We start from the raw sequence: 23,105 nt of genomic DNA, 5'->3' as shown, positions 1-23,105 counted from the left end.
AGAATGAAGTGCTAAATCAAACACACACTTGGTGAGTTAGATTGCTCTGAGCAGTAATGATCTCTCTAAAGCAAGTTTTGCAGGAGACTGCTGAGGGTTCCTAACAATCCTCTTGAAGCTGGCAATCAGATTATCCTTTTTGTAGGTGAGCTAAGTAGGTTAAACATCTTCAAAGCCTCTAAACTGTATCTCTCATATCCTGAAAGCTATTAACACATCAGCACTGAGTCTGCTTCCCTGCAGTCTTAGGTCAAAGGGGCTAAATGTTACACCTTTCTGCCTTGCTTAATCATATCCATGTGACTAAAACAGAAATTCCCCAATGATCTTATTGGCTCTTATGAATTCTCAACTCTCTCCATGTATTATGGAAGAAGCTCAGGCCCTTCATATAGAGAATATCACCATGACGCTCAGTTATAGACCAATACTCTAATTCCAGCAAACAGGATAAGCCTTTATTCATCAGCTTATCTTAACTGTCATACTTATTCCAAAAGGTCAAGAAGTCATCCAAAACGCAGGTTTACAAGCACTAGTAAAAATGGCAAAGTGTCTTCAAGCTGTCTGAGTATAAAAACATACTTAAGGAATTCTTCACATTCACCTCTGACACTTTGCAAGCAATTGCACTTTCAAATCCCTAACAGTAATGTTTGCTTTTGTTTTCTATCACTCTGCTTCATGTTGCGAAAATACTGAAAAAAAAAAATTAATGTCTCCTGAAATGTAGTGAAACAAAAGCTATGTTACAAAGCTAACAATTTTATATATGCGCTGAATAATTCTTAATTTAAATAAAACTTTAAATAAAGAGTGGCCAGACTTGACTAGGGTCTTTCAAAGAAAATACCTCTGCAGAAACACAAGGAGAATGAAGTTAGCTGACACATTTGATGTACTTACTAATGGTTTTGTATTGCTGAGCATCAAACTGATAAGAGCTGGTTTTGTTTTCTTTAAAATCATTACTGAAATACAGGATTCAAAATACATCTTCTTCAGAGGGCAGGGGAGAAAATAGTCTTCCCATCCTCCTAAACCACTCACACTTTTCCAAATAAGATTTCTTTGTAGAATTCACCCTTCATTCCTTCCTGGCAATCTTCATTTCCATTCTTGACTTTTCTTGGGCAAGTAAGTGTTTTCAAATACAAAAAGGGTAAAGAGTATTTTAATTGTTGTTTGTCAAACTAGAAGGATTAGCATTTTAAGGAAATCATACAAGTAGAGCTGGAAAGCATGAGAATTGTTTGAATGCATCCCTAAAGCAACCTGTGCTAGTGGAATGTGTCCCTGCCTGTGACAGAGGGAGTTGGAACAAGATAATCTTGAAGGTTCCTTCCAACCCAAACCATTCCATGACCCTGTGAATGCTGCCATAGATACCCTAGGAAAGTATTTTCTGTAAAGAATTGTATATTGCACCCCTCTGTCCATTCAAACCAATATGACCCTAAAATTATAAAATCTCAGGCTAAAATTGATTTGCCATATAAGCAACACAATGCGTAGAAATTAGTGATTCCTCAAAGAATTATTCTGAAGAAATTAATATATCTAAAAACAAGGTTAGCACATTTTCTTATTCCTTGAAAGAGTCAGTATTCCTTAGTAAGCACACTGCTCAAGACTTTTGGGAAGCAAGTGTGAACTACTGTGTTAGCACTGCCTAATTTAGTAGTGCTGACATAACTGCAGCTGTGAGCTGGATTGGAAGCATCCAGGTATAGACAGATTACTCCTACAAACAGGCAATTTCAGAAGTGAAGAGAGTTCCATGACAGTGGACTAACAGACTAACACAGTATCCTTAGTTTCATGGAGTTCTAATTCTGAAGTATGGAAGAGAATCCAGAAGAATAGGAAGTTTACGGTAGCAATTACAAATAATAGCACGGATGGAGCAGCAAGACCTTTCGCAAGTCCACACAGCTATTGCAACGTAGTACATAGATACATGGAGTAATGTTTTTAGGAAACAATTGCAATTGCAACAGAATTGCACTGCCATTAAGATTGAAGTTGCTACAACAGGCAGAGTCCTGCTGTTTCTCATACTTCACTCTAAACAACTTTTCACTTTTTTCATGCTTTTAAAATCTGTTTTATAAATCTTTTTTCTACGTTGTTAGAAACAACGTAGGCTTCCACAAAATTTGAAGTTTGAGTTTGTGTGCTGTAAGACTCAAAACAAACCTTGGATGGTTGAGGTTTTAACTTGAATGCTGCACTCTCAAATGTGGCATCCCACCCATTGGCTGCATACAAAAGGAGGTTTTTAATTGAAAGGAGAGTTAACATTCTTCCAAACCTCAGTCTGGAGCATGTATAATTATACTAAAGCATTGTTAGAAGCTATTTTAAAAGGAAATGTTGCCTGCCTTCTGAGATTTTTCTATATACATGTAGTCTGGGCATGTCAGCCTTTCCTTAAAACCACAACGTTGTTATTCTTGATCAATAAGCAGCAGTAGCACACTGTAGCACAGAAAATGACAAGCAACTGTGCTCTTCAAATTTGCACCTTACCACTGACTTTGTAGAGAGCTTCAGTTATCCTGGGTCTCACTACTTAAATTTGTAAAATGGGACTTATGCAACTGTGATTACTATTTTCTTTAAAAATGTATTTTCTTCTGTAAACTGCTGAATCTCAGGCATTAGATAATTTTATATATTTTTGTTACCTCTTAGGTATGTACTGGTTTACCTGAAGTCAGAACCTAACCTGTAAGAAATACTGTTTATACTTCGTTTGCATTTTCTGAAGACTAAACCTTCTCTGACGGTTAGTTGAAACATTTTAGTATTGAACTTATTACCATTCCTTCCTTTACTCAAAGGTCCAAATTATTGCTTATAACAAATATTTAATTAGTAGCCCACCTTTTTTCTGAGGGGTTAAAAAAAGTAGTGTTTATTAAATTTTATTTTTACTATAAAAATATGACACACTCCAAATGTGTGTAGTCCCATCTTATTGTAAGTCATTCAGCTTTAAATATATCCTTCCCTAATTAGGCTGTCCCATCTCTACCTCTGGTGCCTACTCCATTCAGCCTTTTTCCAGACATAGGCCCCTTACAAGATGCTCTTGTAATAACAGAACAGGAAGTTCTTTATCTTCTAATGTTGTGTGACTCCAAATTTAATTATATGCTTTAAGCTGGTAGAAAATATGCCTTGCTCAAAGAGAAATTACTTGGGCTGGTACAAGAAATTTCAGGGCCTATGGCATAAAGTCAGATCAGATGATCTGACCTTCAGCTCCTTGAACAAATGACCAGTGACTTAAGAAGCCAGAGATAAAAAGATGATGGACAGAGGTCAGAACAAAGTGATGAAAAACAAAATTCAAAGACCAAAACCAAAAACAGCACAGCAGTAAGCAGTGACACTTGTTTTCAAGGGCCACCCTTCTCCAAGGGATTGTGCTGCTCAGTGTTCTCACATAGGTTTCTAAGTCCAGTATTTCAAGTAAAATTAGGACTGCTGCAGCTCCTCCTCTTCCTTCAACTTGCTGTCATAAGGATCATAAAAGGACCCACCTAATTCCAGTCCTTCCAGTTCTGCAGTAATCAGCTAATTATGCAGATTACAGAAAACTGAGGTGGGGGATGCAATATATGTGCTATGGTAGGAAATGTTTCTCTCCTTACATGAAACAAGTGATCCTTTCATGCTTGTGTTATTTAGATCTTAAGATGCATTCCCTCCCCTAGGAACAGGAATGAAGTAATTTCAGAGAATTAACTACTTTACAGTGCTTTACATTTTAATTCTACTTTATTGTATGAATATGCAAAACATGTTTGCACACATCCATAGACAAACTGTGTGTTGCTTCAATAAAAGCAAGTAAATGAAAAAGACCAGTTGATGGGAAGAAAATGGATGTTCAGCAGCATCTCTGCACACAATTATCCGTGAATGTCAGTGCATTTGGAAGAGTGATGTGCAGTATTGGCCATTGGGTTTTTTGATAAAAACTATTCAGGGTTGGGGTTTTTTTTGTGGTTTTCAGAAAGAATCAATCTAAACAAAAATTCAATATAGTATTTTACAGAATAAAAATTAGGCTTGCTTATGTAATTAAGTTGACCCTCCATTCTAAATAACACTTGAACACAAGCAAAGATTATCTATCCCAGGTTAATCCTTCCTAGGGATTACATGGTGCATAAACTAATAAAGCTTTATCTTTTCTTCTTTCTGAGAGAGGAATTAACTAGAGAAATATTAAAACATCAACGCAACATTAAAAAATTGCATACAGAATTGGGAAATTAGGTGGTTGTGAGTCTCCCAGCAGCATCAAATCACCATTAAGTTTAAATATGCAGATCCTATATGCAGACACACAGAATTCAGAATACTCCGTGTATGCAGAACTGTTTTGTTCTGTGAAGTAAAAATGTCAAGTATGCATAAGATGTGTATTTTAAAAGATAATCTGAATATGATCAGCATAAAATTTTGTATGCACCATATTACTCATATTTTTGGGGTATCAGTCACAAAAAGAAGCTAGACAAAATTTTTATCATTCAGCATAATTTAGATGGAGATACTTATGGTAAAGTAACTGAGACACAATTAAAATGTGCTGGTTTACACCCTAAAAAGGAAAAAATATATTTAGTACCTACCAACTGAAAGACTTCCATGAACACTGTAATATGGCTGTTTGGGCAAATGTCTGTTTATTTAAAAGGCTAATCAGTGAAGGCTATAACCTAGACTTGAAACTAGAAAGCTATCAAAGAAGGAGTCAAAGAAATGAACTACTTTATTCCCAGTCACTTTTTGGCTGCTGGTTCTGAGATCACCCTTGACTGGATGCTACATATATATATATAGTAGGATAAGTACTCAGCAGAATTTAAATCCATTTAGTAAGATTCACACCTCTAACAGCTGAAGATAAAACTGTTCATTTTAAAGCTTTACTAGGACTGATTTGTCACTCCCTTTTTATCTTTCTGTCTTGCACATCCTGATGCCAATTAGCAAGGCCTGGTACACACAATACAGCAAACTCCCTCATTCTGTATAGTAAATGCAAAGAGAATGGTGGTTCCATCCCTGCTGGTACAAATGGGGTAGTTCATGGCATTGGGTCTCTTAATTTATGATGGCATTTAATATGCAATTAAAACTTTTTCTCCTTTATATGTAGGAACACTAGTCTTCATACATGTTATTTTAAAGAATGCAGCAGTGTTTAGGATGGTATGAACTTTATTAGTCACAGGATCTGTAGGTAAGAGTTTTTCTAGATGGCTCACTATGAAATTCTATAAATATAATATCACCATGAGGAATTTGTTTTATATTAAACCAAGGAAGCAATTTATGTATTTGGATTAGGTCAGAGAATCACAGAATGGGTAAGGTTGGAGGGGACCACAGTCCCAGTCTAACTCCCCTGCTCAAGCAGGGTCATCCTAGAGCACATGGCACAGGATTGCATCCAGATGGTTCTGGAATATCTCCAGTGAGGGAAACTCAACAGCCACCCTGGGCTACCTGTTCCAGTGCTTGGTCACCCACAGATTGTCTTCCTTGTATTAAAATGAAATCAAAAAGAATGACTGTGTCTGAAGACTGCCAAACCCATTGGTGTGCTAGTTTTCCATCTGTACTATGGAAATTACGCAACATTTCTATAGGTCTTTGAAGATTCACTGAACTCTGTAAGAGTTAAATATCATCTTCCCTGAGCACTGTCACATGTACAAGGTACTGGGACTTCAATTCAGCAGCTTCCTTCACACTCCACTGTTTCCTTAGCTCTTTATGGCAATGAGTCTACAAGTCTTCTGCTCATAAGAGTCCTGAACATGTCTTCTTTTGTCCATAGTTGAGCTTTTTAAAGGAAATATAAAGTCTATAGAACTATAAAATCTTTCTTAGTTTTAGGAAAAAGTATTCTTAAGTCAGTAATTGATACTTCAAAGAAACATAAGCTTAAGTCTTTATAATTATAGGTTATATAAATTGTTCTAATTTGTTTATATTGTATAGTAACCATGCCATTTGTTGCCTTCCAGTGCAGTGGAAAATAGGTCTACATAGAAAACATAGTAAATTTGTCATGTTGGCCCAGATTTGTGAATACATTTAAACTCTTACCTTCTATTGAGTCCCCACTTCTTATTGAAAATCAAACAGCTGCTGGTGCCTAAACAACATTTTATTGAACATCAACCTGCCTGTTGTGCACTGGCACTGTGCATACTCTCAGCAAATGACTCTTGCATCTTTTGGCTGATTTGAAGTACCTGGTTTAATTCAGGTATAGCAAATCCTGATGTTAGTGCTTACAGTTCTCTGGTTCAATTACTCCTCATCCCAACCACTCTGCAAAAGCAAAGAATAAAAGTAGGAGACCATCCCACAGAGATTTGTAGATGAGAAATTCAGAGCCTACTTGACAAGTGACACATACTCAGCTCTTGAGCACTATTTAGCCCCTTTTTGATCTTACATGTCTTAAGATGCAAGTTTTCCTATACTCACTTCTTTCCTACTCTTAAATTCTCTGGCTAATCCCAGTGTGCCCTACCCCTCAGTACTTCCAGGGATTTTTTTGACCCTCAACAATACATTCAGTAACTTCCCAGTTCCCAAAGCAGTCTGGATGGTGTTTAAAGTGTTTAAAGACAGAGGGCTCTTGTGCAGATTAGCCTGTAACAGATGAGGGCTACATTATACTACCTTTCCTTTGATGGACACATTATTTAGTGGGTTTATCCTGACAAGGGTTCAGTTGCCACAAAACTGCACAGCTGAGGAGCAGCAAGAAAGACAGGTCCTGAAAGAAAACTGCAAGACAAGCAGACCACACCAATAGAGTATTCACTCTTGACAGGGTGAAGGACAAAACAACTAAGAGGTGAAAAAATAAACAGGTAACAAAAATCTTCATTTTATTTTCAAGCAATTTAAAACATTTAGAGACAACGAAAAGCCAGTAGACATGGTAAAAGGAAAAGTTACACAAAATGTGCATTTCTATTTCTTCTCTCTTAAATGAAATATAATCTGCAGCGTCTATAAATCCATGTTCTGTCTCCACCCTGGATACTGCATTCAATTCTGCAGCCTCCCCCCGGTCTCAGTAAAAATAGAACTGGAAGAAGATTCAGAAATGGTTAACAAGGACAAAGGCAGAGAAATGGGATTTCATAACAGTGAGTTAAAATGGTAGGAAAGTAGTTCTTTATGAAAAGGGCACTCTTTCTGTTTGTGACAAAGCTGTCTAGATAATAAAAGCAGGCAAAATCTCCAGTCTCTTTGAATTCAGGTCAGATGACTTCTCCAGTGTATTTGCATATTTTACTTGGTGATATATGGAAAAAATTATCAATTAATTTGTTACTGCAGAACAGGCCTTCCCTGCCTACAGGCCATGGTTTCATAAAAACCTTTAGGCAAAAGGAAGTGATATTGGAGTCTCTTTCCCTGGCAGGGTGGAACTGCTAATTTGAATGTATCTACTATCATGTCACATTATCAGAATTGTGTAGGTGGCAAGGGACTTCTTCAAGTTCTGTAGTCCAACTTTCTCCTCATGGCAGATCCCATTAAAGCAGGTTGCTTTTAGTCATGTTCAGTTGAGTTATGTATATCTCTGAGGAGGGAGTTCCCACAGCCTCTCTGGGCAAGTTGTTTCAGTATTTGATCCTTAAAAAAAAAAAAGAAAATTGTTTCCTATATTGAACTGTTGTAGGTTGTGCTCATTGCTTCTCGAGCATCTCTGGGAAAAATGTGGCTCCATCTCTTCTACACCCTTCCATTAGGAAGTGGTACACAGCATGATGATCTCCACTCACCATCTTCTTTAAACCTGAGCAAATCCAGCTCTCTCTTCATGTATGTCATGAACTGTAGCTGCCTGAGCAGTTTGGAGGCCTTCACTAGCCTTGCTTTAGTGTGTCAAGGGCTTTCTTAAAATGAGACACAGAGCTGCAGATGTAGTGTCACAAGTGTCAGATGGAGGGGAAGAATCAGTTCCCTCCAAACCCACCAGTGGTACTCAGCCCAGTTTGCAGCTGGGCACATTTGCTCCAGGAGCACACAGTTGACTCACATTCAATTTGTCCACCACTACCCTCAGCTCCTTTTCTAGAAAGCTATCCAGTCAGTTCCCAGCCTGTCCCACTGTGTGGGATTATGCCAGCCCAGTTGCAGGGCTTTGCATTTGCCTTTGCTGAACTTCATGAGGTCCCCAAGAGCTCATTTTTCCAGTCTGACTAGGTCTGTCTGAGTAGCAGCCCTGCCTTCCAGTGTATCAGCCACTCCCCCCAATTTAGTATCACCCACAAATGTGCTGAGAGGTCACTCTATCCCATCATCCTGGTCATTACATCAACCATTTCAAGAATCCAAGTTGATGTAACCTATATAAAGAAAGCAAGTAAAATATCCTTCCAGACATATGCTGGAGACTTCAAATTTTGTTTTAGAAAAATGCACACATTGCACTGCCAAGTATTTTTTTTCTCAAGATATGAAAATAAGAAGTAGCCCTGGATTCCAGAAGAAGCAGGCCATGGGCCTTTTTATGGGTGCAAACGCCAAAAGTAGAACTTGACTTCAAGGGTGCAAATCTTCTGGAAGGCAGAGATGACTGTCAGAGCCTAAGAGCCAAGCAAGCTGGAAGTTATTTAGAGAGTCCTTCCCCAGCATCTCCAGTGTGTGCCTTTGCTCAAAGACAGACAATATAATTCCATGCCATAAAAATGGACAGAACTGCATCAGTAAACACGTGGTGCTCTGAGGATGTTCTTGCAATCTCATTACTTGCCTGGGTGGTTGTACACATGGAATGGACTCTGTGTTAGCAGCTGTTCTACTTAAGGAGCAGAGGAGAGATTGGGGAACAGGAAAAAAAACAAAACCAGAAGGAAGAGAGAAGAAAACTGTAGGAGTAATTCAGCTCCTCTGCAGACATTATAGCCAGTTTCAAGAACATTTCTGTAATAACAACCTTTCCAGCACACAACTGTCTGTTATGGACAGTCACACACTAGCACGGTGTTTTTGCAGCGTGGACAGAGTAACATTGCTGCCAAAGGGCATGTAAAGGACAATGTTACAGACATGATCCCCAAATTTCTCTCAGGACATATTGTGCTACTCAGAGACTTACTATTACCAGAGACATTACAGGTTATGCTATAGGCTGGTATAGTCTTAAAGTTCTGTATTTTGTTCTGTATGCTAGAACTGGATTTGAGATAACACATGTACATCACAAAATACTATAAAATGGCTTAGCAGAATGTTTGCTAATCTTCCACATGGAGTTTGTCTCTCCAAACTTTGCTTTATAACTCTTGTACATTTTGGGACAACATCTCCAACAACATGAGCTGAAGAAAACATTAGTAAAAAGGAAGCATTGGTTGTGAAAAGGAACTAAGAGAAGATGGAAGGACATGAAAGTGAGGAAACCCAGCCAAACCTCCAAAAATAAGAACAAAGGCACTGAATGTTTCCAAACAAATAGATAATTAAGGCTGTTTGGTTTGGTATTTTTATGAAGACAGCAATGATAAAGAAGTTGTGTACTACTTGGATACTCAGTATCTGAAGGAACATACACTTGTAATGGATGTATTCCAGGCAGAACCTGTGTCCCAATCTAATGTTTAAGAAAATGTGGGATAACTCAGAGACATTTACCAAGTATAGCAACAAGTAAACACAGTCATTTGACTTAACTGCTGGGAAGAAACTCTTCAGGTTTAATTATTCTGATACCCTCACAGTAAGGCACGTGCTTCTTTTCCTTATTTTCCTCCAGGAGTCAGTGCCACAGAGGAACCCAATCTGGGACTTAACCTGGAATGCAAAACATCAAATTCCTGTTTCCCAGCTCTGCTACAGACATCATAAAGCACCTTAAGCAAATCATCCTGCCTCCATTCCCATCTCTAGCAATAGGAAAATAATTTCTTTCACCATTCTTTATTAGTTCATTAATTCAGTGGGGCAGCAAGTATGTCCTATGGCTTAACTGCCACATGCTTAATCCTGTAGGATCCTAATTTTTTAGGGCTTTGGTTAGACACCTACAGACCCTAGTACTTCTATACTCATCATCAGCGACATTACATTTGTTCACAACAGCTAAATGCAGAGTATATATAAATTTTACCAAGGTAGGTGCCATGCTTTTTCATTTCTCAGGAAAAATAACTGCTCTTACTAAAGAAAAATATTTTAATGGAACTATTATTACTCCAAAACCACCGTTTTTCAGCTGTTTAGTCAGCAGTAAATCTACTGTTACACTGGTCTCAAAATCACTACCTTCACCTGATCACAGGGTAGTGGCTAACTTGCACTTACATTAACTTTATTTTAGACCATTCTAGCACTTTCCATAAACATTTTAACATTTGTGTTGTTATAGTCTGTCATTTTCCTGCATGTACATAATCCTGGACACTGAGAAATGAGGCTTTTAGAACTCATTTAACAAGTTGCCAATAACAGTGTAATGCTGTGAGAATGTTCCTCAGTACAGCCATGTGTCTCAATTATATTAATCTGTTTCTCAGATTTAAAAACAATTAAAGCAATCATAAGGCACATGCAGCCTTGCTTGAGAAAGTATATTTGAAAAGCAAATGCTTCTCCCCGCCCCTGCACAGCTCCAGTTGACAGACAAAAAGAATTCATCAGTAAGAGGGAAATGCCATTTGTCACATATGATTTTGGCCAGTTTCCAAGTGCTTCAAATAGAAGAAAAGAAACACTACAAAAAGAAATATGACACATCTACACTGCCACATAAGTTTTTAATTAAGAAATTTTAAGGGAACTAAATTTAATGTAAAAAAATATGACTCTATCATTGTAATCCATATGAACTTCCAATCTGTTACTAGTATATTTTCTTAGCCATATACCTGGCACTTAACTGGACAATCTAGCTCCACCTCAATAAAAGTATTTCCTTCTATCAGATTTCCTCCCCTCTCACCAATTTCACTAGATGTTCTTCTTTGAACTTCTGTTACACTCATGGGAATCAGAACTCATGACTTGCATTCCTTACTTCATCACTACATACAGTTTTTATCCCTACACATCTTTGTGTGCTTTCTCATAGAAGCAGTGTAGTCTGAGCATTTCAGTCTCATTTGATTTTTCAGTGGTTTTAAGGTTACTTTCCTTTCTTCAGAGAAAAACGTATCAGCTGCACTAACACATTGCATCAGTGTCCTGAAGAACAACATGAAATATAATTCATCTTGCTCCCTTGGATACTGTTTTCATTGTCATATGCAATGGTATGCTGGATGGGATACTGTTCAACTGGAAGTTTCATTAACCAGTTCTCGGACACCATTAAAATGTTCTAATAGGTGTGACTTATTGACCGGAAGAGTCGGTAAACAAATGAAGTATAAGTGACAGTACGAGACCAGAGTAACAGTAATTAGTAATGTGACTCCATGAGTAATAAGAAAATTGCCCTGACCCAGTTGATGGCAATAGCAACAAAATCTTTAAAATAATTTTTTTAAAAAATCCCCAATAGATGGGTTTTCTACCAACACTTGTAAGGGTCATGGAAAACCTTTCTGGTTGCCACACAACCCACTTCACTAGTATTCCACTCCAGCTGTGTTGGGACACACAGTGGTAGCTGTGCCCCCCATGTTGGCTGGAGCCAGGCACAGGGATGGAAGGAGAAGCATGGGCTGGCAGCATTGTCCCAGCACACCGTACCTGTGGCTGCTTGGTACAGATCTGCAAGGCATCGGGGCTTCACGGGAAGCCTCTGGCAACCTTCCCCTCTCTGCAGAACACCAGCACTCAGGTGGGAACCCTGCTGATTTCTGCTGTGTGGAGTTCACACCATCACCCTCTCCCTTGACAAGTGCCATGCACAGTCCTGGCTGAGCCGCCACAGCTCACCTGGTGTTCTGCACGCGGTTGCACAAAGGCCTACCAGGTGTACAATAGCCTATCAATATCCTGCCTCCATTTATCCCAGGCTACCCTCACTTCAGTGCCAACACAAACATTTCAGAGGGCCTGGATTAATGAGAGCATAACAAAAACAAATCTGATCTGTCCATGCATGCTTTTTGCATGTTGGAATCACACCACATATGATTTTCTACCTCTCCTGAATAAAGAGGAACGTTATAACACAGAAATCAGAGCATTTTAATGCAAAAGTAGAATTATCCTTCAGTATGTGCATGAAAAAATGTTTTTATTTCTTTGATGAAAATACCGTTCACAAAACCCCTCCACCAAACTACCAGCTGCTCTCCAATAGGAAGATGACATGACCAAGAAAAAGTTCTTGGTAAGTTCCATAAAAACCCCCCTAGTTTTATTTCTCTTTCCATATCCTAGTAGTGTAGGCCTCAAAGGGATCCAATGGGGGTAATATCCTGAAATATAATAGTGCCAAAAAAAAAAAAAAAAAAAAAAGAACACCACAAGACAAAACACAATACTCTAAATTTCAGGGCTCCTGGTTGCTCGAACAACTGGCAGGAAATGCACTGGTTTCAGTGCAATAATAAAAGGTAAGAAGAAATACTTGGAAAATATGAGCACAGAACAACTCACATAAAAGCAAGTGGTATTGTCCGTGTTGAGAGAGGGAATGAGACAGATTGTAGTAAGACACCTGGTTGTAGGCTTTACAAAATAATACAAGAGTTTGAAAGGGAATGGAAAAATATGCAAATACAATACAATGTACAGAAAAAAATACTCACTTTGAGAGTCTGTTTTATTTGAGGTACAATTGAAGTTTTTATCAAGCTACAGATATCCGTAACCAGTTTAGGAGTTGGTTGTTCTTTATTCATCTAAGGAAAGGAGCAATCAGTAGATGAAGTCTGGCTGATGCAGACTCCAGATAGAGAACGTCTTCAGCACTGGTTATAATTAACCACTAGACACTAGACTAACTTACAACACAGTTCCTGCTTTACTCTTCAGATCTAGATTAAATTACCTAGGAACTGCTGTAGTTCAAAAAGAAAATATAGCTACCAGGGCAGGAAGGTCTGGAGGAGCTGAGAAGCGGCCCCCATCAGAGACCTGCGGGGTGTGACCCCCTGTGCCTGCACCGCGCTCCGCTGCCCGAGTGACAGGTCCCAGCTCTCCCCGGCTCTTCCAGCGGCAGCTCCTCCCTTCTGGCCAGATGGACAGCACAGCTTGGACTCGGGCTCCGGCTCCGGGGGACCCGGCTCGGGGCAGAAAGCAGCCTTTTATAGCCGGCACGCCGCTGCCGCGGCTCACACCTACACACTCGGCTGCAGAGCAGGACGCCGCTGCCGGGACCCGCACCCCCGGCCCGCCGCTGCCCATGGCGCTGCTGCCCCCGCTCCTGCTGCTGCTGCTGCTGCCGCTGCTGCCGGCGGCCGGTGAGTACAGCCGGGCCCCGGGCCGGGGCTCGGCATCCGCACGGTCCTTCCCGGCAGGGAAGCGGCCGCGTGCAGCGGCGCCTCCACGGGCTCTGCTGGACGCGCTCCCTTGCCCGTGCCCGGCCGGATGGGGCTTGGCAGCGTCGGGGGGCAGGTGGGAAGAGGGGTAGAGAAAGGAGTGTTAGCAGAAACACTCACGGGAAGTGCCTGTCTGCCCACGCCGGAGAGCAGTCCCTGTGACAGCTGGCCAGCGCTGGGGCGCAGCTGGGTGGGACTCGCCGTCAGGAACCCCCGCTGGAGCTGCACCGACAGCCCGGCCGGTGCTCAGCCCGCACCTGCACACGGGAGCAGGGCTGGAGGGGCTTACATCACTTCTGTAAAGTTCATCGGTAATGTACAACTCTGCTAACGAAGTTCCGTGTTTCAAATCAGTTTGCAGCTTGCACATGCAGTAACGATCTTTCTATAAGGCCAGTATCTTTACCCCCACTCTTCTCCGGGTATTGGAGTGAGCTGTCGTGGAGCACTTTGAGTTAGTAAGCATTTCAGAAGCAGGAATTGCTAGAACTGAGATTGCCAACAAAACCCTAACTGGGTTATTCTGAAAAATGAGTCAGTCTTCATGAATAAGTTATGATGTGAAAATGTAATTAAAGGACCCCTGCCTCATACCTTCACACAGCCAATTACTCACTTGGCAAATATTTAATTATTTTTTTTGTCTCCTACATCCTATTTATTAAGCAGTATTAAAGACCGCTTGTAACAATTCACAGTCTATTTCCTCATAGGTTTTCTGCGGTATTCATCAGTACAGTATCTGAATATACTCTCATTTACCTGAAAATTATTGTCCCTCTTTTTCAGATAGGTAGGTGGGCTGACACAAAAAACCATCCTCTAATTTTAGGTTCCCATGGTGACATGAAGAAGAACCCACTTTTACCTACAACTACATAAAATTATGTGGAACTTCAACTGCTCAAAGCCTGGTTCTCACTGCGTACTGTGGTAGCTTGGTAGTCCAACCCCAGAATATTCAGCCGGCTGGGAGCCTACTATTAGTAAACATCAATAGGCACTGTTTTAAAGTGATTAAATTAACCTCATGCTGAACCTTTGTGACAGCTGTAAGGATAAAATCCTATCTTCCAGAATAGCAATCAGCTGTCTTAAGTAAAAGATTTTCTTCCACTTTTTTTTTATACATTCCTACGCAGCTTGCAAATTCACCACACCAAATCTTGCAAATAGCAGGATCCTAAAGAAAAGAGCCTCAATTCATTCCTAGAACAGATTCTGGGCACAGAATGGAGCTGGGTCTGGGGGAAGGCAGTCATGTGATTAAAGCCCACAAGGTAAGGTGCTTGCATAATGGGGCTGACTTAGGGCCCCACCAAGCTCCCTGCCCCAATTCTACTTCCTGACCTCAGATTGCCCCTATGATTCCTCCTGCATTTTGATCACCCTCCAGACTTCATCCTTTGCATGGCACAAACCTCAGCAAAAACATTAAGGAAAGCAATGAAATCACTGCTTCTGCCAGCTTAGAGTGCTCATTACAGAGAGCCTGGCTGCGCTCCGATAGCTCTGAGTCAGGCATCTCAGTCACCCACTCCGTGGGCAGTGAGGAGCACGGGAAATGCAATTTACCTGTTTCTCAATTGGTCCAAAGTATCAAAACAGGCAAATTTAACCTTTCAAAAAATGTACACATCACCAGAGTTTGTGGAGATAGCACGTAAGTTGTCTGGGCAATAAAATGAGGTGAAAAACGCCATTCCTGATGGCTTATGAAACAAGAGGTAAAAGTCTAAGTAAAAACGGAGAGGTTTCTGTAAGGCATACAGTTCTTTTTTGCAAGATCTTGGAGATGAATCAGAAAGTCTGCTTATTCCCAAGTTTCAAGTTCTGAACTACTGGAGTACTATGACTGCATAGAGATATCCCTATAGGAAATTTTACATATATTTAACATCAAAAGATGTTTCTGTACCCTCAGTCTTTGAAAGAATGGCTTAGAAATTCTTTTTAAACCCATGAAACAGCATACACTGTATTAGATGCTAATAATGTAGTTAGGTGCCATAATTATGCAAAGTTGTACATTTCAATAAAAATGTATCTGGAAAAATAATCATTATCTTTGCATTGAGCCCATTGCAAAGAGTAAAACATTATAGGAAATAAGACCTTTCACAAAAAATGACTGTGTTTCTAATTTTTTTTCCCTGTTTGCATATGGAAATTTAAGGGAGTAGATTTTTAAAATACTTCATAAAGCAATGAAATCAAAATAAATGCAATCTGGCTCACTCCCTTTTTCCCCACCTACAAAGTTGTGTTTGACAGAGCTGCACACAATCTGCATGACAAAAACCAAAAAACAGACTAGACAACACTGCTCTTTCAGAAACACATAATCAAACCTCTTGTTCACAAAGTCTTCATAAAAACAAAAACAACCACACAGAAGATTACAAAAACTTAATCATAAAACATTTGGAAATATGCAGAACGTCACTTCAGTCTCTAATTGTATTCCACAACAGTTCTGATAAAAATCTTTGGAGATTTTGTTATATTACAAACACACCAATGCTATCATCATCATCAACATATTGATACTCTAATTGTTTCCATAGTTCTATGCATTCTCAGATGATATCTCAATGCTTTTAACAACTCAGGTCATAAAGCTGTTGTGACAGAGTATCCTATTCAGAGTATCTATGGTACAATACCGTGCTGGTTTACTGGATGTCCAGATACTGTAACACAAATAAATTACAAGGACAGAAAGTTTATGTCCTTTTTTTAAGATACATGGCATATTATACTTGAACTCCTCAGCTACCAGACATTTCATCACTTCTACTTGTCATGGATTTAAATCAAGGGACTAGGAATTGTCCAAAGTTAGCAAAAAACGCTCTGATGAAACCAGGAATATGACTTGGAAATTCTTATTTTCTTCTTCCTGACTTGTATCTCTCCTATACCCAGTTGCCCTTCCCCAGTTGCCAGAAACTGAGACACAATGTAAAAATTCTTCACTTTTTCAGAATCCCCAAGGTCATGCAGAGCAAACCCAGATTTGCCATTAACCATGGTTCCTCCAGACATTACTGGCTGAGTACAAGAGTAACCATTACTAAACATTGAAGAGTATAACCAGTTGCCATTTCTAATGCTGCAGCCTCATTGCAGGGTTTTTTTCAGCTCAGAATTTACTAACCCTGTACTGACAAATAACATAACACTTTCAATGCTATCATAAAACTAATTTGTTTATAACCAAATGGATGCTTCTGCTACCCAGAACCAAAATTTCACACTAAACATACAGGCAATATTCTGGAACAGGAGCCACGCACAACAGATACTATTCACTATCTTAGCAAGGAGGTTTAGTGCAAACTCAGTTTTGAGATGAAACTGCAATCAACTACAATCTTAATTCCTCATGATATGATTGCTTTTAATCAATGGCCAAAGCTGCATGTGCAAGTTTAAGCACCCTTGTTTCAACACTTCTGTCCCTAGATCACATGCCCAAAAAGCAGGAGGGAAAAGATCTGGAAGTGGTCATCAGTCAGGAAAATACTAAATGCTGCCTCAGAATTCTTCCTGAAGTGTTTTTTTACCATTCTCACACACAAATCAATTGAATTTCTTAGTGAGGTGATTTCATGAGGTGCTTAAATTCCATTGTTTCATGAAATTACAAGTGCTGGAGGTCACCAGCATCCCACACGTTTCAAGTTACTCAACTGTGCTGGGACCAGTATTTTTTCTGACAGATTTTCCATTAACTGATTACAGTTAATCATATAATCTATTATAATATAATCTATTAAAAAAGATTACTCTATTATGCTATTATAATAGATTATGTGATTATACAGATTACATAAAAATTGCATCATCATATAGTTATTTTGTAGGAAAATAACTATCAAAGCCTTCAACAACAAAGACTAACTATTTTTTTCTGCTGTCTGCCTCACAGGTGTTATCAGTTATGAAATCTTAATGTCTTTTGCAACCCGTAACCAGTACTGGGAGTTTAGGTTTATAAACTGTTCTCCTCTTACCAAAACAGGAAATTTGTGTAATTAATAAGAAATTCTAACCAGAAACCTTGTAAAACTAATTTGTTTTGTAGTCATTCAGCTTCTTAAAATTTGCTGTGAATAGCTTGGAGCCTGCACTGCAAGGAGAGGCTGCCCATTCTCATTGGGGTTCTTCAGTGTTTTAGTTCAATCTGTCAGGATGACATGAACCTGTAAAAGTGTCACCCAGAGTCTCAACAGTTTTCTGCTGCTTAGGACCTCTTCCTTTAGTACTGACATGAGATAGTTAAAATATAGTTCCTAAAGAAATCTTTGTTCTGGAGAAATAACAAGTGAGAATCACTTAAAAAACAACAATCCCAAACAAAAGTAAACAAAAAGATAACCAAACACCACCTTTCTAATTTCCCTGGAAATTACTCCAAGCACCCACGCATTTCCCTGCCTTACATCCACCACATCATCCCCTCCAATTATTTGGCTGCTTTGTCTAAAACTGAGGAAAACCAAAACCCTATCATAAAGGACCTATTTGTTCCAATGTAAAGCACTACATTCTACAAAATAACATGGGCAAAATTGCACATTACGTTAAAGAGAAAATACTGCAACCCTGGGGCAGCTAAACTTAGCAGATGGCTGGGCCTGGGCCACAGAACACATGCTGGCCCTCGCCAGTTTGAGGACTGGAAATGACTGGAATCTGCCATCATATACTGCCTCCATGGGAGGAAACCACTGCAGCCGTTCTCAGTGTTCAGTGTTCTGCTCACTATGGACTGGAGAAAAAGGGACTGGGGTCAAGCAGTGTGGCCCCAAAGTGTCAAAAATAAAACTGGAGTATTTTCAAGTACTGTCATTTTTTATCAATGCTTAAAAAAACCCAAACAATCCCAACTATTTCATATTTGCTGATGAGTTCAATAATAGTTTTTATTCCACAGTTTATAAAGGCACTTTTGGGGAAGCCCATTTTAGAAATCGAAGAGGAATTCTGGAATTAGCCGGAGCCATCAGATGCACCACAGGCCGCTCTCCTTTTGCCTACCTACGCTATGGATGCTACTGTGGCCTGGGAGGAAAAGGATGGCCCAAGGACAGAGTAGACTGGTGAGAGTAACTTTTATATGAGTGATTAAGTGCTGAATGCGGATGACAGATAAAAGGACTAAAATATAAATTAGGCCTGTTGCAGAGAGGGAACTCAGTTTAAACACACCTCAGATTGCTAAGAAACTCTGAAGCACTCAAATTGTGTTTCCGTAGATGTACATGATCTTGCCTTTAATTCAAATTCTCATTGCTTTAATAAAGGATTCACAGTACAACAGAGTTCCTTTGCTGTTGCTTTTTGGCAAAGAGCTAAATAACTAAAGTCTTACTGGAGAAGCTTTAAACCTCAAACATTGAAGCTATGTAAAAATTTTTTTAAAAGGCAATTGAAAAATCATTTGATTTTACTATCTTCCATGTTACTAGTATTCAAAATAATACATTAAAAATTATGCAAAATTCAACCTGTTGAAATATAAGAATTCTAAAAACCAAACCTTTCCATTTAGTACTATATCTCAGCATACTGACTATCATCAATGTAATTTATAATTGAACATTAGCTGACGATGATGAGTTTCTGGGTTTTGTTCTGGTTTTGTTTTGTTGTTGTGTGGTTTGGTTTGGGGTTTTTTTTAATTTCTATGCATGAAATGGAGTTGTTGAGCTGTGTTGTTCAACTGTTATGTACCACAGGATCTTTACACAGTGATTTGTGGGGAACGACCAGGTAATTACTTAATAAGCATAGGAAAAAATGGTAATTGCGAAGTGAGAGCTCACAGCACTAACTTTTCCTATTGCAGACACAAATTCCTCAGGCAACCTAAACACCATCTAAACACCACGTGCCTACTGTGATCTGATAGTTTTAGGCTACCAGGAGGAAACTGAAGGAATGAAGGAAAGAAGGAATGAATGAAGACTGACTTTGTGGAAACACCCTGTTCTTCCACCAAGTCAAAAAGAAAGGGTGTAATTAGTTTGCAGCAAAAACTTACAAGCTGCCTAATTTCAGGTCCTTGTTACCTCCCCCCCTTGGTATTCTGGGTTTGCGATGACTCTGCACCAGAGACACTGCACCAGCATACTTTAATGCCTTTTTTAAGCATTAAAATGTCATTAATTCTTACCTGTACTGTTCAGTTCCACAACACCATAGAAAGTCTATAAATTCTTTGTGCCAATTATGACAAGAACAATTTTGAAATAATAATTTTGAGCAACTTTCCAAATTTTCTAATGATAATGAGCTAACAGTTTATTTTGTAGAAGGGGCTAGGAGGAAGGCATACACATATGTAACAGAATGCTTTGAAGATTCAACTAGCTCAATGTATATCAGACATTTAAAGCAGTAACTTTTTCCAGGTGATCTAATAAACAATTACCCTGGTTTGGTTCCTGAGCAGGTAATGTTTGTACATGCACTGATGTTGACTGTTTTATTATTTCACAGCTGTAGGAACCCACTGATAAACCCCACCCAGATTGTGTGACCATAAATCACCATTTCTGTTCCTCTCAGGTGCTGCTTTCACCACGACTGCTGCTATGGTAGGGCAGAACAAGCAGGTTGTCAGCCAAAGACTGAAAGTTACCACTGGGAATGCAAAGACAATTCTGCTGTGTGTGGTGAGTGAGCACTTGGGAGTTTTTTGGTGTTGGTTTTGGGGGTGGGTTGTTTGTTTTGTTTGTTTGTTTATTACTTCTACTGATTATCTCATTAGAAAGGTATTTTCTTAATTAACTGTAAAACTCTTAGTTTAGTATCCTTCCTTTTGTGACTTTTTTTGCCAGGATACACTGTGCCTCCAGAAAGCACAGCTAAACCAACCAACTGAATGCAGTTGTTTCTTCTTAATCCACCCCTACTGACTGAGTAAGCAAACAAAACTGTGATCTAGAAGCATCTTACCTTTTCAGAAAACACAATCAAAACCCTCCTTCTTTTACTGAGCATTGACAGTTGTTGAAGAACCCATGTTATGCTACTCCCTGCAGGTCTCCAGCTGGAGAGCAACTACAAACAGGAGACAAGAAAATTTTAACATTTTAAAAAGGATCTTTTCCCTACTTGGCAGAAAATATTTCATACCATTTGCAAGTTTATAATGGACAAGTTTTTGGCAGATTTACCCCTGATCAGTTGCACTGATGGCTGCAATTTATGAATGAATTCATAATTACAGTTTACAGTTTCAAACAATGAGGTAATAAAATATTTGATGAGTATGTTTATTTCTGGAAGTTAAATTAACAAATATTAATTTGAAAATATTTACATAATACAAGTGTACAAATTGCAACAGACTGCTGACCACATCCTGATAAATTTTGTTTGATTGATCCTAAATATACTTGTCATGCTGAAGTAAGGGAAGGACAAAGAGATCGCAAAGAAAGAAAAACCCCAAAAAATGGTTATTGGAAAACAGCAGCTTTCTTTTGTATTTTTTATTCACAACTCCCAAAATTTTAACAAATGCTTTCCATATACCTCAAACACTGATTGAAACTGTAGCTTCTCACAAATCCCCAGCATTTGCTGAGCTTTTTTCTTCTTGTGATCAAATTTTTGTATTAGTTTGTTGTCTGTGTGTTGTTTGGGGTTTTGTTTGTTTTGTTTTTAAAATCAGGTGCTAGGTCAGTTACTTTGCATGTAATTTTATGCTTCTACCTAGAATGCAAATGAGCTTGAGAACTGGTTATTATCTGCACTACAGAAATGCAAAAACCCTTACATAAACTCGTTTAAAACAAGTCTGAGTTTCTGACTACCATGGTTTAAAGGCAACACAGTTGGCCATTCACAGAGAACACAAAAACTTCCCCTTTCATAACTCAATTTAGAATTTGCCTCAAAAACAAATGAAAGTTTTGGAATACCTCCTTTCCTTCTTCACATTCAACCTTTACTTTGCCCAAGTGTCATTCAGAATCTCTACTTGCTCATTTCTTCCCCTGCCCCAGATGTACAAAGCATCTTCTCTCTCACACTAATTAATCACATTACAGTCCACCCTTACTTGGCTGTGAAGATTTTGCTCCTGACAATATTTAAAATACCGGCCAAGATAGCAGGCATGTTGTCAGGAAACAAAGTGCAGCATGGAGAAGATAAAGTCTGGAGCAATACCAGGAGAAGAATAGTTCTCAGTTAACATGTTTTGATTTTTTTATCCTATCATGTTGTTCATGCTACTTATGCTATTGAGTAGGTCTTAGGACAGCTAGTTGCAGCATAAACATATACATACTTTAAGAACACTTCCATTTCATGGCAAAATTTGAGTTCATTCACAAAACTGAACACTTGTTCTGCTCCTGGACAAATCTCAAGCAGAGTTTTGGCTAAGCTTTTAAAATGGCAAACACTAAGACAAAATGTAATCAAGGATTCTTCAGTTTACAGTTACAGAGAGAAAAAACCACACACTTCTGGGTTGGCACACTGAAGCCAAAATACATTGCTGTAGAAGAAAATGTTCATGCCAAGAAGAAAGGCTCATGCCAAGAAATCTGTTGAGTTACAACGCGACAATTATAAAACAAACATGACAAGACATGGATTTTATCACACAAACACACTTTACCTAACTTCTTAGTGCACAAATTAATAAAGGTGGACAATTTAGGCTGGACGTGGAACATCTTTGCATGCCATGTATAAATCCCATATATTATTTTTAATGCTACATCCTATAGTAGATTATAAAGGGTATGTGAATGGAGGAAGTATCTTCCCAAAGTCAAGTTTCACTAGAGCAAGAGGGAAGGCAGGGACGGTCACATACCACTTTCTAAAGAGGGATCAGTTATCAGAGTTCCTTTATTAAAAAACTGGAAGAGGAGTATTTAAGTTTTTATCTGGCTATTGTATTTTCACCTGCCAAGTTTGGTGATTACTGACTGATCCACAGGTTCTCAGTCTTATCAAAGTTCAGTACAGTTCCTATTGCACTTGAAATCGAAGAGGCATAGTTGGCCAAATATGGAACGTGAGGGAGCAATTCTTGGTATTCCATTTGGTATTTTTAATTTCTTCAGACTAATATCAAACTTATTGTGTTTTCTTTCAGACTCACTAGAAGATAAATGTCAAAAAATGGCATGTGAATGTGACCGTGAAGCTGCCAAATGTTTTTCTAAAGCTCCCTACCATAGAAAATACCTTTTGTGGCCAGACTTTATGTGTGGTGAGATTCAGCCTTTGTGTAGGTATTAGATATGTAACTCTGTATATATTTAAATCTAAAATGACTTTTTTTTTGGTCACAGTAATGACAACAAATGATTTTCCCCTTTCTTGGTACTCCTTCATGCCACCTCAGTCTCTCCACCCCCAGAATGGCAGAAGTAAACATTTTTCCTCTTATTTACCTTCTCCCATGCATTTTTATTGACTAAACAGAAATGTGAGTTTATCAGCTTAAGGAGTAACCGACAATATTAATTTTTGTTTATATTCAGATTCACAGATGTTTCAGATTCATAATATCATTCACTGTGAACTTTTTATCCCCCCTCCAGTGGCTGTAAGATACAAACCAAACTT

At 38.9% G+C, this 23,105-nt stretch overlaps 1 protein-coding gene and 1 long non-coding RNA gene across 3 annotated transcripts in view; one reads left to right on the top strand and one right to left on the bottom strand.

The window, feature by feature from the left end:
* LOC125334178 (phospholipase A2-like) overlaps nucleotides 1-22,925 on the top strand; it is a 28,918-nt gene extending 5,993 nt beyond the window's left edge. Inside the window, exons 1-4 of one of the 2 annotated variants that reach the window (XM_048320783.1) lie at nucleotides 13,026-13,418; nucleotides 18,439-18,604; nucleotides 20,076-20,182; nucleotides 22,630-22,925. In XM_048320783.1, coding sequence (XP_048176740.1) covers nucleotides 13,196-13,418; nucleotides 18,439-18,604; nucleotides 20,076-20,182; nucleotides 22,630-22,775 — 642 coding nt within the window. In that variant the 5' untranslated portion in view covers nucleotides 13,026-13,195 and the 3' untranslated portion in view covers nucleotides 22,776-22,925. Of the gene's footprint in view, nucleotides 1-13,025; nucleotides 13,419-18,438; nucleotides 18,605-20,075; nucleotides 20,183-22,629 lie in introns of those variants that run through there. The other variant, XM_048320784.1, reaches the window with a different exon arrangement.
* Nucleotides 6,913-12,842, bottom strand: LOC125334179. Its single transcript, XR_007207093.1, has 2 exons — nucleotides 12,765-12,842; nucleotides 6,913-7,692 (listed from the first exon to the last, which is right to left on the bottom strand). It is a non-coding gene; the product is annotated as an uncharacterized LOC125334179 (long non-coding RNA).
* Nucleotides 22,926-23,105: the final 180 nt, after the last annotated feature.

This window comes from Corvus hawaiiensis, chromosome 16, assembly GCF_020740725.1.
Source record: "Corvus hawaiiensis isolate bCorHaw1 chromosome 16, bCorHaw1.pri.cur, whole genome shotgun sequence".
NCBI lineage: Eukaryota > Metazoa > Chordata > Aves > Passeriformes > Corvidae > Corvus > Corvus hawaiiensis.
This window is presented reverse-complemented; position numbering and strand designations above follow the sequence as displayed.